Source organism: Hirundo rustica, chromosome 5, assembly GCF_015227805.2.
Source record: "Hirundo rustica isolate bHirRus1 chromosome 5, bHirRus1.pri.v3, whole genome shotgun sequence".
In the NCBI taxonomy this organism is placed as follows: Eukaryota; Metazoa; Chordata; class Aves; order Passeriformes; family Hirundinidae; genus Hirundo; species Hirundo rustica.
The window spans coordinates 40119589-40138332 of record NC_053454.1 but is presented as its reverse complement, the minus strand read 5'-3'; the positions used below and the strand labels follow the sequence as shown (position 1 = coordinate 40138332).

The following is an 18744-nucleotide window of genomic DNA, read 5'->3' as shown; positions in this document are numbered from 1 at the left end:
CTTAAAACTTCCCAGTCATCAGCTTACACTGATCAAAGAGGAGACTCAGGGACATCTTAAGCATACACTGTAGGTATCCCCAAGAGTGAGGACTACTGGGATTGAAAGAAAACAGGAATCAGCAGGATGCTTCCTCTCAAACGCCATTCTGTTCAAACATTCTGAAACACAAAGTGCCAGAGTTCAGGTTCCCAGTCAGGCTTGCTCTGAGGGGAGGTGAAGCAGGTGTAGCAGCTCAAGAGATGCCTACTGCCAGAAAAGTGGGGAAAATGCTGGCATACTGGAGGAGAAGAGGATACACTTCAGAGCTACATGAGAGTTCACATGCTGTTTTAGTCAGTGCACTTTCCACAATACAATGGCAGAGCAACAGCCAAAGAAATAAGGTCAGTCACACACACATTGTACGCCATTACCATTACAAGAGAAGTAAACGCTGCACTTTGTCCAGGACCACAGTTTGTTCTGAGATGCAGGAGGCCCTAGAGCACTAACAGTGTTTTGGACAGAGAGGGTTAAAAGAGGGAATAGAACCCAGACTGGACTAGATCAAGCCTTTCCTTCTCTCCACCACCAGTTGTTTGCACAAACCTACGAGCTGCTTCTATCTGTGCTTGTAAGGATTTTGCACGCTTGGTGCTAGTGGAAACGTGTCCCACCGTTCTGGACTTCACCAGCAACCACCTGGGAACCAGACAGAGGCACCTGTCTCCCTCCCACCTCCCTCAGTCTCCTGCATTTTGTTCTTAAACACTCAAGCCAGGAGAACAGTCCTCCAAGCAAGGCAAAGCTTTATTAAAAATGACTCCTGATTAAAAAGGGGTTTTAAATCCTTTTGTAATGATGACCGGATTATCCGCATCACGCTGCATTACGCAACTGAGAATAAAGCAGCACAGAGCAAGGGGTAAAAGAGCTGTCTCCAACAGAACCATAACTTTGTGGGCAGTTCTCAGTTCCAACGCTCACCTGCAAGATTCAGATGGGATTGGGTGCACCTGGTGCATGCCAGAGAAGCAGAATCATGCACAAAACTTGTATGATGCAGCAGCTGCAGAGCAGAGGCAGTTTTGCGATACAGCTTTCAACCAAAGGTGCTGTTTCAGGGAAATACCGATGCTAAATGTTTCAGGAAGCACAGCTAAGAGTAATAAACTCTGGCCTGAAGCCTGGGCGTGGGACTGCCATAAAACATGACAACTGATGTCGTGATCCCATACCAGCAGTAAGCCAGAGGCTGGTCAAGAACCGCCTTCAAGCTGCCCAACCTCACTACAAGGACCATGCTGCCAGCACCCACCCTGGTGCCTAGGGGCAGGAGCAGCCATGCACTAAGTGAACAGTGCTCAGCTTCCCCTAGCCAAAGACACCTGGCCACACTTGAACAGCAGCCAGCTTTTAATGGGAAGCACATCTGCAAAGTGCTGGGCCAGAAGTCCAAGTAACATATTCAGAGCCAACCTACTGCAATTCCTGAAATGGCCCACTAAGTATCTCCTCATCACACCCTCTTCAGCCCAGTGGTTGGTTAGGGGGGAAGGTTTCTTTATTTTTTTTAACTTTTTTTTTTGCCTTTTTTAAAAATTAAATCCCTGTCTGAATCACTAAACTGAATATAATCTTCCCTGTTCAGCAACATTTCTTAACATTGTGTTAAACTTCACTGTAGGCACTCAAAAATTTGCATGCATGTACATAACATGCTAAACACTTTTGTTAGAGAAGTAAGATGTGATTTATTACAAAGAAGGCTAAAGAACAAGTTAAAACTAACAGGCAGCTTCAAAAGCTTTGTGATAGCTTTCCATTACAAAAGACACAGAGAAAGGTATGGGTTTTTTCCTGATCACAGAGGAAGGTTCCTGAACTTTTCTTTCATCCAAGGAAGTCTTTAGTTTGGCTGAGCCTTTGAGGCACAAACACATTGCTTAGGAAAAGACGCACACAAGACTCACTCTTGATTGTTTATTTCAGCACCTCACCCAAGGAAGGCTCCAAGCTGATCACAGCAGCCACTTGCTGAGCTGAATTATTCGCCTATGCAAGCATCAGTTAAGATCTTGCCAAAACCCAGGAATGATCACCTCAGAGCCTGTAGGGCTCCCTCTGGGCACACACATGCTCCTCTGAGCAACTACAAACTTCTTGCTTACTCAAGCTGCCATGAAAATGTCACCAGTGCTGGATCACAGCACGATCCTTCACATGACAGCATGAGTGAGACTCCCTGCCCAAAACTCCTGACAATACAGGTTCAGGTATGCAGATCTGGCTGGACCTTTTAATAAGGACAAAGCACACTGGAGTTTCACTCCCTACATGGCCCTCTCGCACCGTCATGAACCTGAACAAAAGCACTTGGAGATTACCAAAGTTCCAGAGTGAGACTCACATTGCCTCTGTTTTCACCCATTTCTACACTATTGTCCACTAGAAGCTTAAATGATGATAAAGAAATACTCTCTTGCTCAGCAGATTTCTGGGATATTGAGATAACAAAAAAAGACATCTCTTCCCAACATTCCAGTTGTCTTCCTTCACTCCATCTCAATATAAAAGCAGGTGTGGGATGTTTGGAAACAAGTCAGAAGGCTGTTGAAGCAGAGTGATTAGCTATAATAAAACATAAGCTTGAACCTCCATAGAGAAAGTTTTAACAAAGGAGATGGCTTAAAAAACATCCAAACAACCCCAACAAATAAAAACCCCAAACCAAAATGAGTAACAAAGTTTTAAAGCTTGAATTACATATTCCTGACACCAAGAGCTAAAGGTGCTCATCAGGGCATGATTTCACCAGTGCATTTTCCAGACAGGGATGGCTCAGTCCTGGTCCTAACAGCGTACAGGGAAAGATCCATGTATTAAAGAGACCTGTGAAACCAGAGGCACAACCAGTTCCCATGTAAACTCCCATTGTGTCTTGTGCTTTGTTGCCAGTCAAACATCTTCCCCATGCTGTCCTCCTTGAATTTGGGGGATGAGTGAAGAACAGGTGTGTGTGTGTTAAAATCCATCACCACTGCCACTTACTACATCTACTAGACGTTGAAGAGGTTCAGAGCCATCAAAGCTCTGAGTCCCTGAGACCCTGTACTGAGCAGGCAGGGCTTCAGAGAGTTGAGCAGGTTTGTAAGGGGGCCCCCACACAGCACTGGCACATGCTCAGCATGAGCAGGCTGCCCTCAGAGCCCTGAAGCTGCAGCACGATCGCCTGACTTCACAGAAACAAATTTCTTCTTTCACACTGTAGCCATCACTTAGTGCCCAACCAAAATAGATTTAAGCTGTTTCGTAGTAAAAATAACAGCGACCAAGAAACATTATGTCAGATCACAGGAAGGGGAAGCTCTTTTTTGTTAGATTTTCTAAATTTAGCCACTTTGATATACTGGAGTCATATGGATATGAGAATTTTCCAAATGTAGTGCATGCATCACTGTCTGAAATAAGAGCATGAAAATCTCGGACAAAGAAAGAAGCTGTTCAAAAGGAAGATTTAGAGAAATGCACAGGGAGCTGAAAACTCATCTGATTATGCAACGAGTGTAAGTAGGCCTGGTGCTTGCAGCTGACTCCCTGGTTTGGAAACCTGCCACCAAGCACCCTCTGCTTCAGCACATTCAACCCCAGCATTTCTGCCTAAAAAATTGCGGTGGGTTAACCCTGGCTGGATGCCACATGCCCACCAAAGCCACTCTGTATCACTCCCTTCCTCAATGGGACAGGGGAGAAAAAATATAATGAAAGGCTCATTGAGATAAGAGCAGGGAGAGACCACTCACCAGTTGCTGTCATGGGCAAAATAGACTCAACTTTGGAAAATTACTTTAATTTTTTTACCAATCAAATCAGAGAAGGATAATGAGAAATAAACCCAAATCTTAAAACATCTCTGCCCTACCTAGTCCTTCTTCCTGGGATCAACTTCACTCCTGACTTTTTTCCTCCTAATTTTGTCTACTTCCTCCCTCTCCAGTGGCACAGAGGGTCAGGAATGGGGTCTGCAGTCAATTCATCATGGATTGCCTCTGCTGCTCCTTCTTCCTAAGGGAAGGACTCACGCTTTTCCCCTGCTCCAGTATGGGGCCCCTCCCACAGACCGCAGTTCTTCATGGACTGAGGTCCCCCATGGGGTCATAAGTCCTGCCAGCAAACCTACTCTAGTGTGGGGTCCTCTCTCCATGGGTCTACAGGTCCTGTCTGGAGTCTGCGCCAGCATAGGCTTCTCACAGGATCATAGCCTCCTTCAGGCATCTACCTGCTCCAGCTGCAATGGGTTTTGGTTATTTCCCCTTCTTCTATGTTATCCCAAAGGTACTACCACTATTGCTGATGGGCTTGGCCTTGGCCAGTGGTGAGTCTATCCTGGAGCCATCTGGCATTGGCTCTGTCAGAGAGATGGGAAGCTTCCAGCAGTTTCTCACAGGAGCAAACTCTGTAGGGCACCACTCCTGTTACCAAATCCCTGCCATACAAACCCAATGCAAAAATACAGCCACACACAGCAAGGGCTTAAGAAGCACCATGCAGACCAGGAGAAGAAACACAAAACCCTCCATCTCTTCCCCTCACTGCAATAGCACAGACATATAAAAAGGATAAGTTTGTCCATCTTCCCCTGCCTGGAGTGTCCTGGGAATGTGGAGAGGTCCACCTGCTCATTTCTCTCTGAACACAGCATCCTGGCTTCCTGAAGATCCAGTCCAGATGAGGCTTCCTCAAGAAAGCCAACCCATCCAAAGGACTACCCAGAGAATACTTTGAGCCAGAATTGATTATTCCAGCTCTCACTGCTTGTTCCTAGTTGGGCTGCTCAGCAGTACAGTCATGCAAGACGAAGTGATTCAAGAAGTTCAACAGTGGGACAGAGGCTGGCTGGCTCAAAGCCCACACTAAGGCAGAGGCCAAGCCAGCAGCTGTTCTTTCAACCTACAGCACACTTCAAAAAAACATTTTAGACCCAGAAACAGCTCCCTATCATTAAGTGAGAGTTTGGCACCACAGAGCTGTTGCTCAGTCACACACCAGTTTGTCTGGATTTGCAATTTCTCATGCCCTTTGGCTACTCCCGGGTGCGTCTGCAATTTGCAAGACGCCTTCCATAGAGCAGATATCTCAAAGGTATGCGGAGCAGTCCGGCTGCCACCCTACTGTCACTTCTGCTCCAGCTCCTGTGTGTCCCATCATGACTAAATCCCCCTGCTAAGGAAGGTCATTGCTCCTGTGAGCAACTCACAGCTTCACAGATGAAGAATTACAAAAGTAAGGGGACAACTAAGTTATGTAGCTGTCTCAAGTTCCCCTTTGTCCCATATACACAAGGTCCCAGCTGTTAAGCTCTTTTTTGGGGAAAAAAAAATTCTACATAAACAACTTGAACTATTCCCTATCACACATCACAATAAATACAGCTGCATATTATTATACATTGAGGATGTCATCCTAAAAAGTGCAAAGATCAGCAATTTGAAAAACAATCATGCTATTTTCCCCATAATGTGGTAAAAGAGAACGTGTGTACAGAGTGGTGAGTTAGACATGATATAAATATAGAGAGAGGGTAGAAAGATAAAAATTCAAGCGTCAGGAAGGTCAATATTAGATGACTGCTTATCAGAATGGATCTTTATCACCAGCTATTACCCTATCTTTTGGTACTTCATTCTTTATTGATTTTAATTTATCTGAGCATTTTAATGAGAGATGAAAATGCAACTGCCCAGACATGGGCAACAAGAGTATTTAGAGTACAAGACTGATGTCAGGCAGCCAGCCTCAGGGTCCCTGCCTTTCCATCCTCCACACTGTACAGCCTATGCATTTCAGCTCTGCACATTGCTAAGTTCTTGCTTTCTAACACTACCTGTTCAGAGAAGAACTGTTTGCCACCCATACCTGACTGATGCTTTTAGCAAAGAGGCCACAGGGAGTGGAGAGAGGTACTAAATAGCCAGCAACAGAGTTCCACAACAACAACTAGAGATGCACCAGGGAGCTGCTGCACCATGCAGACTCGTGGTCTGCAGGACAATTTTGCAGTTCTGCTGCGTTCATCATAAACTTTCAGAAACAGCATGACAAAGATGCCTTTTTCTTCTGCTGCAAGAAGCTCACCCTCTGCATGTTGCCCATGTAGCAAGGTGGGGGGTCTTCCTAAATGTGAGAAAACTTGTTTTGGGATAGCTTTGGGACAAATCAGCCCTTCTAGCAGTCCTCTGCTGCCAATCTTGCACTGATACAGAAGAACCAAATGCACTGCACGTCTCTCAAAGTCAAGCAAGGCCAAATCACTGTACACCTTCAATATTTTTCCACTGTGTGGTTTCATGAGGCAGAAACTGCTAGACGCATTGGAAGCAAATTAGGTCAAGCACCTCTGTATCAAGTCAAACACTGCAGATTTTGATGCTGTGGAAACCACAACCAATTAATTTTTCAGGAACTTCATAAACAACCCTACTCTGCTGCATGCTGCATGATTTGTCCCTTATCAGATACCATTGCTCACTGGGTATTGCTGGACAGAAAAACATCTGCTAAAAATGTAAAAAACACGCTCCAAGAGGAATTCAGAACGCAGACTGGAAAGTTACTATGTACAGATCATTCAAGAAACAAGTCTTGAATTAAGTATGTCATAACCTTGTATTTTGTTAGGACAAAAGCCTGCAATATTAATCTTATTACCAGTCATTTGTGGGCATGAGGCACATAAACCCTTGTCCTACCACTGTTGTACCTTTGTTTTGTTCCTAGCACATTGTAACAGGAAGAGACTGAAAACTCTACAGAAAGTGATGGGTACCACGAATGAAGGAGGAAGGAGCTTTCCCAGAACAGTGTAGGTTCCCTCAGAAAACACAAATCAAAATGCTTCTCTAAACTGGACTGTTGGCAAACATCCCCCTAAAACTGTGTAGAAGAGATATCCTGGTACTGCTTTCATGAAGAGTCATGCAGAAATGCACTTAAGACAAGCTTGCAACTTCCACCAATATAAGCCCAGCAGAAGTCTCCCATCATCTTATCGGCACAATTCAGTGTATCCTAGATCAACAACAATACAGCTGCTTCCTGAGCAAATCCAAGTCAGCACTTGGCAATACGAGGCAGGTCTGAACAGGATTTGAGATGGAACTTTATTTTGTGCTGAAGGTTACTTGCCCTCAGAGTTCAGTTTGATCTGATCTTCACAAAGCCATCGGTTTAATGGACTTTTCAACTGAAGCACCTTGCTCATCGCAAAGCTGTTGTTTGGTTCATGCAGAGCTTGCTATGCTCAACTGCCAATTCTAAATTAATGCTACTTTGTAAAGTTCAGAGGTCCTAGGCCATTTTCACACTCATCCCCCAGGAATCCACAGCTAAACCCAGTAAGGAGTACTCAGTACACCTTTGGGTAAAGCTCAGAGCTCTTGAAAATGACCATTGGGAAAACAAAACAAAACAAAAAAATCTGAAATTAAGGTCTTGCTTTAAACCACAACCAACTCCAGCAGGCAAGCACTCCAGCAGTCACAGCTCAGTCTGAGCACAGCCTCCATCCAGTGGCCACAGACAAGTCGCCCCTAACCACAGAACTTGCAGAAGTGTGAAACCACAGTACTACTGACCATGTTGGCAACACAGTCAATGTTACCACCAAGCTTTAGCCAGGAAAATAACACAAGTGCAGTACGTCTTCAGCCTCCAGCAGTCTCCTGAGACAGAACCATAAGCCCTCAAAGGTGGGGATGTTCAGTCCATTCGAACATCCCAAATTAAATTTCTAACAAAGCCAACCTGCCATTTTTTAATTTCCCCCCCCCCCCCCCACAGGTCTTGCATCTCTTCGATCTCAGTTCTTACAACTGGTTCCCCATAAAGGAATTGCTAGAGGACAAAACTCTTCCAGCTGGTCTAGCTGGAACAAAGGCCACATTCACACAGGTGACCTTGCCATCCAAGACTGTAACCTTCAGCCATGCAACAACTTCTAAAAACACCACAGCCTCCTCATCCTCTGTATAAGACAGCTCCTTCATGCTGTGGTCACCAAAATCCCATCAGCTCTCCTGATATAGGCAAGACCACCATATAACAAACCATGGAGGCAGGCTGAGACTCCTGTGACCCAACTGCATTACTTTCTCAGACAGAGATAATTCCTTAGCTAGTCAAAAGCATTGACACATTTTGTTTGCAGCAGAGGAATTTGGAGGTTATAATTCACACGGTACTTTAGGCACTCCCTTCCCACTCCTTGTCCCTACAAGGAGATCCCAGAAACAGGTATCCCACAAGCACCAAAGCACCTGAGAAGAGGTGATCTTATCTGGCCTGCTCACTCTCACAGTTGTCCACATCTGTGTGACAAGCACAGGTACCATAAATAAGGAGAGGGAGATAAAAGGACATAACTGATTATCTTGGACTCAACCCCCAGAACACAATTTTCTTTACATATCTACAGAGGTTCTTCCTCTACCCACAATGAGGGCGGGGGAAGGTAGAAAAACAAAAATTGTATACTGATGACTTCCAAGAATTCAAACCCCACACAGGGCTTTCCACTAAATAATTTTTTCCCCTTCTTCCCTAGTAAATTGCTTTCAAGAGCCAAACATGTAGCATGCACTATTACTAGCAAGTTATTAATTGGGGAGTACGCTAGGCCACCACAGTTGCCTGTTTAATACTGCAAAAGCAATGGACACCACAGCATACAGGAGAATTACCCAGCAGGTGCATTTTGTTTGTAAACTGATAGTGTTTTTTCACATCTCTCTCCCAATGTCAAGTAAAATGTTCACATCCCCAAATGACAACAATGATTCAGCGCTGTTGGTGATTTTCCACCATCCTCTCCTGAGATGCATAAGGAATAGGCCCCTGCAATACACTGCATGTGGATCATTCACATGCTAAATCTCAACTAAACTTACATGGGAAAACTTTTCCCACTTCAGTGTTTGTAGAAGCAGGTATCATATCATCAGATGTGTGAGCACACAAGACAATGCAAAGCATGTTTCCTCACACCTGTGTCCACAGCTTGCTGAAGCAGTGCACAAATCAGTCCTCACTTAATCAACTGACTCCACAGAGGGGAATACCTCCATCAAGAGCTTACCTCACCCTCACAGCCAGCAGCTTTTAAACAGATCTCATGCAATGAAACAAAGAATCATTTGGTACCCAGCGACTCTTTTATAGGTAATTTCCTGCAGAGACAAATTTCAGCAACGGTAACAAAAAGCACAAACCAAAGGCACAAACTCAAAATAAAAAAGTAATGTACTGAAGGCCAAGAACTCTGCTTTGCTTCACTAATCAAACCAAAAAGATCCACTCAACTAAATCTAGCATCTCCTGGTTCAGTGGTGGCAGCTCAAGGTCCAGAGGCTCAATGCCCAGAGATGACTCCCATGGGGAACAGGTCAGGGCAAGACAAGTTGTTAAGGGACAAACCAGGAGAACTTCCCTGTAGCAGAGCTGACGTACCAGGAAAGCTTTCTTTTATTATATATATCTATATGAAATTTTTGTGTAAGGAAGAGGCTTCCTTCAAGCAAGAAAGAGGCTTTCTTCAAGCAGTGTTAAGTGTGCATGTTGCCATTCTAATTTCAAGTAATTTGTGCAAGTTCTGTACTAAGAGCTTTAAAATACAAGCCCCAAACACACACAATACAAAGTAACCAGACACTGCGGGACAGTTTTAAGAAGGCAATTCAAAACCCTCAGCCTTTCTTCTGGCATCCACATTCCCTTCCGTTCCTGCATCCTCCTAAGCCAGACTGTCAGGCACAAGCCCAGGTCTGCACTTCTGTTCTCTCCAAAGACCGATTCCCACATCTATACCGCACCAGGGACAGGCCCATGGCAGCCATCCATGCTGCATACCACACTCTTCCTCTGGCAAATTCTCAGTTTCCTCCAAGACCACAGAAACATTTGTTGTCCCTTTCAACATATTTAAATTAGAGGATTAGAGCCACCAAACAAGAGGACTCCAAATACTGACCTTGCAATACACAGGTTAATATGAAGGAAACAGCTAAAAATCTGTGGTGACATACAGGCTAATTACGGTGTTTCTACACTGTTACCCTACAGCAAGTCAAGGTTGTCACTTCAATAGCACAGAAATCAGCTCTAGTCAGTAAACTGAATTACCCATGCTAAATCCATAGAATGATAGTAGCTATCCCAAGTCCAGCAACCAATCTATGCTCCTCTTCTGAACCACAGGGTCGTTTCAGCTTCATCCTGCCACCCACATCATCCATGTCCAAAGCTCACATGGTGCTGAGGTCTCATCCCACTGTCTCCAATTATTCTGCAGCACTCTGCTGAAGCCACAGCCTGTAGGATAGAGTGACAACAGCCACAAAACAGCCATAGCATCTACTCTGAAAGTCAAGCAAAAAAGACTCCACCTCAAACGGAGAAATAGAAGGCTGCCTAATGTTAGCATCAGGCTCTGTAACAAGCAGGCGTTGCTCTACTGCAATTGTCCATGAAAAGAACCCCAGCTACCTAAAGCATGACTACAAAGTGGAATTAGATACCTGACATGAGCCTTTCACTGAGCAGCAGCTCAGATTTTGAAGAACATCTGAGCCCTTCTGACAAAACCAGTCTCACCTGCTCTCGCCTCACCTCGCGTGGGGTGACTCGACAGCATGACACACTAGACGATCTTCCACCCCTCTGCCTCCTGACTCCATCCCAGCCACCAAGGGAGGTCATGATAGATTTTGACTCCAACGCAGGGCTGGTAAGCATAGTTCTGTTTGCATCACGTGGCTCAGTTAGCCCTGCTCTAGCCGTGACAGAGGGACTCACAGGGAAACTACACTATGATACCTCCATCTGTACCCCTTAAGGTGACTGACAGCATAACCCCTGCTTCTGCTCACCCTCAATGTGGGAGACAGGCAGAGTAGAGCCTTGTGATCTCCTCCCTGCTCTGATACCTCAAGAAGGGGATAGCAAGGTAGGTGGCAGATGTGCACTCTCTCTCCACAGGAGACCTCTTGCTAGTCCTCCAGAACCTTTCAAAGCTCCTCCAAAAGCTCTGGAGCATCTTTTTGGACAGGGGCTGCTAGGCTCACACAGTATCCTTGTCCATGGCTTTCTATTTGTTGTCATGTTTTTACTCTGTGAAAACCCACATCACCTTATCTTACTTGTGACAGCATTTTATTCATCTTCTGCGATGGACACAGACCCTGGCTTTCTTATATCTACATTCATACAGCCCCTTCACAAGGCAGGAATAAAGGAAAGCCACCAGTCAAACATAATCCCTCCCAGCCCAAACACCAGTCACACGGGACATCAGGACACCCTGTACAAAAGACAGTCTGGAAGAGCCCCTGGTGACCCAGACCCAGCCTAGCACAGGACAAGGGGAAACAGCAGCAGGGCAGTTAGCAGGTGCATATGAATGCAGACTTGGAAAATCCAGTCACATTTGTCCCAACAAAGCACACGCGTCTACTATCAGACAGATAGCAAACCACCTCCACCCAACCCCAAGTCACTTAATAGCTTACAGGACAAGAATAAGCTAAAAGCTCTTCAGTCCGGGGGCTAAAAGAGCATCACACACAAATGAGAGCATTTCACAATGCCTGTGATGACCCAACTGAGGTCTTACTGTCTTGGAGAGGTGAACCATTCCTGTTGGTCACTCAAAGAGATATGACTGTCTTAGCCTGGTAGGGACAATTATTTCTATATAGTGCAAATGTAAAGGGAAAAAAAAAAAAAAAAACAAACCAAAACCAATTTAACACACTGAGTTGTTATCAGCCAAGTGGATGACTGCAGCCTCAAAGCACACTGAAATTCCAGCTCAGATGCCAATTCAGTTACTATTTCACCCAGCTACAAAACTGTTTCAAACACAAAAACTTCCTTAAAAGGACCATAACAAGGCATTTTTATATGACTTTCATTCACTGTTTGCAATAAGCCCTCAGCAGAATCTCAATTTTTATTAACCATTTCTACGCACAGTAGCCCTATTCCTAGAGTATTTCTGTGTGTATTACCAGTGGAAGTTATAGTGTACAGGACAGAGAGGAAAGGGAATGAGAGGAAAAGCAAAGATTAATCCTCAGCTCATGAACTTCCTTTTTGAAGAGGATTCTAATAAAAATTTTGGATGACCAAAGAATGCACCATTAGTTTCATGAATGACGACACAGATTGCACAACCACGCAGAGCCAGACTGCACTTCCATTTTTGAGCACAAATTCGGCAGTGTCTACATAGAAATATTTCCCTTATTAAGGTCAACTGGCTGCAAAGCACTTCTTCAGTGCAGTCCTAAAAAGCCCACAGACCTATTTAAATATTAGAAGCATTGTAATTGCCAGGGATTTCCACTAAAAGAGTTTGGAAAGAAACACAGACATCTCCCTCACTACATATTTTTGTAACATTAGACCTCTGTCTTTCCTACACCTTGTCAAAAATGACACCAACCATGAATCACTTGCATGACAGCAAGTTTGGCAGCATGACTTAAACATGCACGCCTCCTGATCAACAAAATCGGGTGGAAAAAAATGTCTCGAGCTTCACAATTGCCATTTAGGGGCTCCTAAACAGTCTTTTATTCATAGAGCAGATACACAGCAAGGAATATTTTAGATTAAACGCAGACATACAGGCCTCACAAGTCAAATCACAGTTCACATTTTTCCTATTGTCCAGCTCAAACCTGGGCTAGATTTAAACATCGTCCATGACAACAAGGAGGTTTCTCAATAAATTAATTCAATCACTCTTCAGCATCTCCACAGATCAGCCTTCCCTGTTAAACGTGTTTGCTATTCTCCCAGCTAAAGTCACACAGTAACCATGTTTAAGAGAGTCATTCCCTGCCCCAAGGCAGGGTCACACCTGTGCCCCGATGGCAAAGCCTGAATTCCCTGCTGGAGCACCTCAAAAGTGCTGCAACCCCCTTTCCACAGGCAGCATCACCCAGGTGCCATTCAGAGACCTGGCACACAAGCCCCAACTCCTCCTGTGCTCAGCACATTGCTTATCTGTGCCTTCCCTTCCCAGCACACCTGGCCTGGCTCCCAGGTGAGAGCAATCCTTTCCCACCTCTAAGGAAACATATGTAGCACAGCCAAGACAAAAGGAAAAGGCCCTTTAATGCCACTCTCATGCTTCTGAACCCGCTCTGATCATCACTGGGTCACAGCAACAACACCAACTGCCTACAGACAGTCTGGCTCCTCTTCAAATTTCCCTTTTAAAGCATCATCTACTCACAGGGAGAAAAGGGACAGCCAAAAAGCACTCACCAGTTAAAAAGAAATACAGATGTGTGACTGGAGACTGGAATTCACAAGCTAAATCTTCAAAAGGTGCCCATCACACCGCACACCCACATGTCTGCTGCCTTAACTAATTTTGGTGAGTTTTTGGGGAGGGTTTGTTGGGGTTTTTTTTCAGGGGTTCTGTGGCAGGTTTGTTTTATTTTAGTTTCCAAGCATTTTTTGGGGGGAAAGCAGATCACATTGCCCCACTGAGACATTAAATTTATGCACCATGTCAGTGACAAGATCTCACTCAGCATGTCTCAGCACGGGTTCACCCCCCCCAGTCCCACGGCTCTTACATAAGTGAGCAGTTACAGAGAGATACAGCTGATGAAGCCAGGACTCTGAGGAGCAAACTGCATCCCCTTATTCTAAACATCCAGAGGGAAAAAAAAACCCAACAAAAACCAAGAAACCAAACCCCAAAACAACCCCAGAAAACCCACACCTTATTAATCACATTGTTGCTAATGAACAAATTCAGCACTACTGCTTGCTTCAAGTCAAATCACGCTACAGTTCCCTGCACAATTTCAGGCTACCTCTTAATAATGTTCCAACACACCTCCAACATGGTTGTTAAAATGCAGATTTCTGAAGCATTGCTCACAGTACAGAGTGTGTTTTGATTTCATGCAGATTTACACATCAAAGCACCTTTCCCATGGCACCCTGCAAGCCGCAGAGCAAACCCAAGCAGAGCAGGGAGGACACTAGTTAGGAGGCAGTACCTGCACACACGAAGTAAAACAGATATTGCTGGGAAACATCACCGATAAAAATCACAGCTTTAGAGGTGACAGATTTAAAAAGCACCATGACCAGTCACGTTCCAGAGGAGAGAGGCTATGCTTTTTTCATTTGAGGAAGGGAGAGGAAGGAAAATAAAATGCTCTTGAGAACAGCTCCACAAGGCACAGTCTGGGAATCACTTCTAGGTGAGACACTTAAACAAAGAAGATGGAGTATTCTCTCTTCAGAGAGGAATGCTTTCCACTAGAGACAGGGCTCAGAGAAAGCTTTTTACACAGGGCTATGGAGACCAACACACCCATTGTCTACCAGGAGGAGCTTTCCTGCGTTCAGAGAGACTTCAACATAGGCCACGTTTGGGGGGGGGAGGGTTGAAGGGGGACACCTGCGATGTTTTATGCATCTCTATGCATGTTTACAAATAGCTCCAAGGAAGTGGGAGCTGCAGGATAAAAGGAATTAGGGGGAAAAATAATCCCCAACACCATGGCCCATTTAAAGGAATCAAAACAAGGAATACAGGTCAGAGATTTTTCAACAAAGGCACTGCCAACAATCAGGGCCAAAACCCAAAAAGATGAGACAAAAGGTGCAGACAAAGGGGGATGTAACACCCCCCTCCTCTCAGAATAGGGTTATTTTAAGCCTGTCTCCTTGGAGCTACCCTAATATTTTCTCTCATGACTCAAACCACCAGGGAAAGGAGTTAGAGCAGAGAAGAAAAAAGGGAAAAAAAAAAAAAAAGAAAAAAGAAAAAAGAAACAGAGCTAGGGCTGACCTCATAAGACACCTTTCTAGAAGGGGCAAAGCTCCAGAAGAGATGAAAGACAAGCTGGGCTGTGCCTTACCTGGAAAAGTGTGTGGGTTGGGTGACCCTCTTTTAAGGCACTTTGAACAGAGGACATGCACAGTGTAGTACAGGCCCGGCCATTCCTGGAGCAGGACATTCAGTTCTTCCACTAAAGGCGTAATAGCTTGCCAAGCTGTCCAGATATTTGGTAGGGACGCATGACTAGCGATAGACAGAGTGTCTGGCTGCAGAGCTCCCCTGGCAGGCCGGTAACGCACCACCACAGGCACCTTTCCCCGGTAGGCATAAATCTGGTATTTGCCATCTGATCGCTGAACCACGTGGCTGTTAATCTGGACACTGTAGCGTGCAAACAAGCCGGGTGGGAAAATGAATGGAAAGCTATATTCAATCTGCAGCTGCTCGACCACAAAGGACTGTCCGCTCAGATTGGTGCCGTTGGTCCACGCCTCGGCATGGGGCACCTCGTTTTTCACATAGCAGGGAAACTTGTACCAAGCGGCCGCCCCATTTAAGGGCTTGCATTTGGGTTTGTTGACACAGTAACAGAGCCCCATCTTCTCCAGCAGCTCCAGAATGAGCTGCAGATCCTCCCGACTCTGGATGTGAGGCTTAAGAAGGAGACGGATAACGTGGGCAGGAAGGAGGCCATGCAGCAAGAAGCCCTCCACGTAATGATGGAGCTGAGTGGTCCTCAGTTCGTCAACCTGGGTGTCACTGAGCAATTTCTGGAGCAGCACGGTGGCGTCCCGCTGGCAAAAGACATTGAGGATGTCTATGAGCCGTGGCAGGTTGTGGAACACATACTCCCGCAAGGTGAGATGCTCCTCAAAGTAGAGCAGCTTTCCACTCTCGTGCAGGTAGGACAGGGCGCTCTGGAGCCGATCCTCCGTCAGGCCTGCCTGCAAGCCCAGCCGGGCAGAGTCCCACCAGCTAAGCCACAACTGCTGAGCTTGAGGCTGGAAGTGCAGCTCCTCCAGCACTTGCCAGGACTTGGGCAACACCCGGTGCAGGTTTGGGAAGATATCCCGGTGCTCAGCCACCGAGAGGAGCTTGTCCCGCAGGCGACGCACCTGGCAACGGTCCTGGCAGCTGAAAGGCAGCACTGGAGAGAGGATCTGCGGGCGGTGGTTGAGAAGATACTGAAACTGGGCTTTCTTTCGCCGCAAGTTCTTGTCTGAGACCCCGTAAAAGGCAGCATGCGGGCTGGAGCAGCGCAGGTCAAAGTCCTGTCCCAGAGCCTCATCCACCTGCTGAACCAAGTTCTGGAGGCCCTCAGCATCTCTCTTCTCCTGCTGAGCGATCTGGTGATGGATATCCAGGCACTTCTCTTCCAACTCCCGCTCTGCACAGAGGTCGGCATGGGTTCCCACCATGCACACTACAGCATGGGGCACCTTGGAACTGAGCCAGTGTAAGAAATAGCCCACAGAGGGGTAGAAGTGCTGAGGAACGTAGGCACTCAAATTCACCACCAGCACGTACAAGGCTCCAGGGGAGAGGAAGAAAGACTGGATCACATCATAGCTCGGGTCCCCTGCCAGCTCATACACAATGAATGTCAGGCCCCTCTCTGCATCGGCTGTCCAGTCCATCACCTCGATGCCCTTACTGCCTCCTGATAGACCTAGTCCCAGTGGTACTCGCGGCGCATTGGGTGGCAGTGACAGTGCGGGGGATGTTGTGTCCCCTTTTGCTCCGTGGGAGGGCACACGAGAAGGGATATCCTGTCGCTCAACAGGGAGACGTTCCACCTGCTGCACGACAGGTACCCGAGTTGAGGAATTGTCTTGAGGTTCCGGAAAGGGGCAACACCCAACTGTCACCCTCCCAATGTCCTGCTGTTGCCCAGGAAACCCTCTGTGCTGGGTGTTCCCTGCTTCCAGGCTTCCCATGTCCTCCCTCTGCTCATTTTCCTCCATGAGGCACCGTCTCAGCAGCGTCTTTCCTGCATCCTTTAGGCCCATGAGGACTAGTTTGAGGCGGGGTTTAAGGGCAGGCTGGGAGTGGGCCAGCTCCTGCTGGTAGGCTGCGATGTAGGGGATGCCTTTCATGCACACCTCATAGGGGGGCTGGATGAGGGGGTTGTCTTTGATTTTCCAGAGGGTGACACGGGAAAGCTGCCCAAAGCCCTCAGGCAGGATGGCGATCTGGTTGCCTTGCAGGACCAGCTCCTCCAGGCTATGGAGGAGCACGATGGAGTCAGGCAGGTAGCGGATGCGGTTGTTGTCCAGCCAGAGAGTTTGGAGCCGGTGGAGCTGACAGAGGTGAGGGGGCAGCACAGTGAGCTGGTTGCGGCTCAGGTAGAGCTCCTCCAGACTGGGCAGCGCCAGGATGGCAGAGGGGAACTCGCCCAGCAGGTTGGATGAGAGGTTCAGCATCTTCAGCCGCTGTAGCCTGCCAAAGCCAGCGGGCAACGCCTGCAGCCGGTTGCCGTCCAGCATGAGGCTCTCGAGGGCAGACAGCTGGCAGATACCCTCGGGCAGGGATGCCAGTCCGGTGCCGCTGAGCCAGAGGATCTTGAGGCGGCGGAGGGCGGCGATGCCTTCGGGCAGGGCCCCGAGGTGGCGGTTGCCGGAACAGTCGAGCTCCTCCAGGGCGGCCAGCTCCAGCAGCGGGGCAGGGAAGGACGGCAGCAGGTTGTGATCGACGTCGAGGGTGCGGAGGTGCCGCAGACGGCCCAGGTCCTCGGGTAGGCAGCGCAGGCGGTTGAAGCTGAGGTCAAGCTCCTCCAGGCAGTCCAGCTCGGAGAGGCGGGGGGGCAGCCCCGGGCCCTCGGCGCCCAGTTCGTTGTGGCTGAGGCTGAGCTTGCGCAGGCCCCGCAGCCCCGTCAGCGCCCCGCCATCCCCCAGGCCCCGCAGCCGGTTGTGGCTGAGGTCGAGCTCGGCCAGGCGGCCCAGGTGGCGCAGGGCGGCGGCGGGCAGGCGGCTCAGCCGGTTGCGCCGCAGGCTGAGCACTCGCAGCCCGCTCAGGGCGGCGCCCACCTCCTCGGGCAGCTCCTCCAGCCCCCTCCCGCTCAGGTTCAGAGCCTCCAGCTCCCCCAGCGCCGCCGCCGCCAGGGACGGGCGGCGAGGAGCGGCGGCACCGGGGGGCGGCGGCGGACCCCCCGGCGGCCCCGCGTCCGGCTCGGGCTCGCCGGGGCCGCCCCGCAGCTTCCGTGCGCGCAGGGCGGCGTCGCGCCACAGCCGCACCGCCTTCGGGGGCTCCGTCTGAGCCATGGCCGGGGGAGCGGGCCCCCGCCCCACCCGACCCTACCTACCTGCCGCCGCTGCTGCTGCTCGCCATGGGCGCGGCCGCGCTGCGCGTCGCCGCCGCCGCGACGGGCTCGGGGCTCCCCGCGGCTCCGCGCCGGCACAGCCGCCGCACCGCCCCACGCACGTACCGCCCCGCCGGGGGCGGGACGCGGTCACGGCCCGGCCCCGGCAGCGCCGCACCGCCCCTGCGCCGTGGAGAACCGGCCCTGCCTCTGGAGGAACACCCCGCCCCTGCCGGTCGGGTACCGGCCCCTTCTCCCCGGGAAGGAAGGGTCCGTGTGCCGGCCTGAGACTCCCGGCCCGCGGCTCCCACGCCCGGCAACGCCCGAGAGAGCGGCCCCTTCGGGTGCCCCGGCGCGGGGAGCCCGCCTGGCCCTGGGGGCGGTGGGGCAGCGGCGGTGGCGGCGCCGGCGCTTCGCCGGGACGCCGGTGTGTGACGGCCGCCGCCCCGGGTCTCGCCCTGCGCCTGGGCTCGCTGAGAGCCTTGCGAGCCGCCCGACTCACCACGGAGTTACGGGAAAAGCTGCTGTGCTGCCCCGTGTCGTTTTTTCTCGAGGCGAGGGCTGATTTTTTTATCCAGCCCTGCAAGAAACCGAG

The 18744-nt window shown here is 48.8% G+C and overlaps 1 protein-coding gene across 2 annotated transcripts in view; it reads right to left on the bottom strand.

The window, feature by feature from the left end:
• MFHAS1 (multifunctional ROCO family signaling regulator 1) overlaps window positions 1-18111 on the bottom strand; it is a 34867-nt gene extending 16756 nt beyond the window's left edge. For both annotated transcript variants that reach the window (XM_058420518.1, XM_040065385.1), the window contains exon 1: window positions 14931-18111. In XM_058420518.1, the coding sequence (XP_058276501.1) occupies window positions 14931-18111 (3181 nt within the window). The remainder of the gene's footprint in view (window positions 1-14930) is intronic.
• Between the last annotated feature and the right edge of the window lie 633 nt (window positions 18112-18744).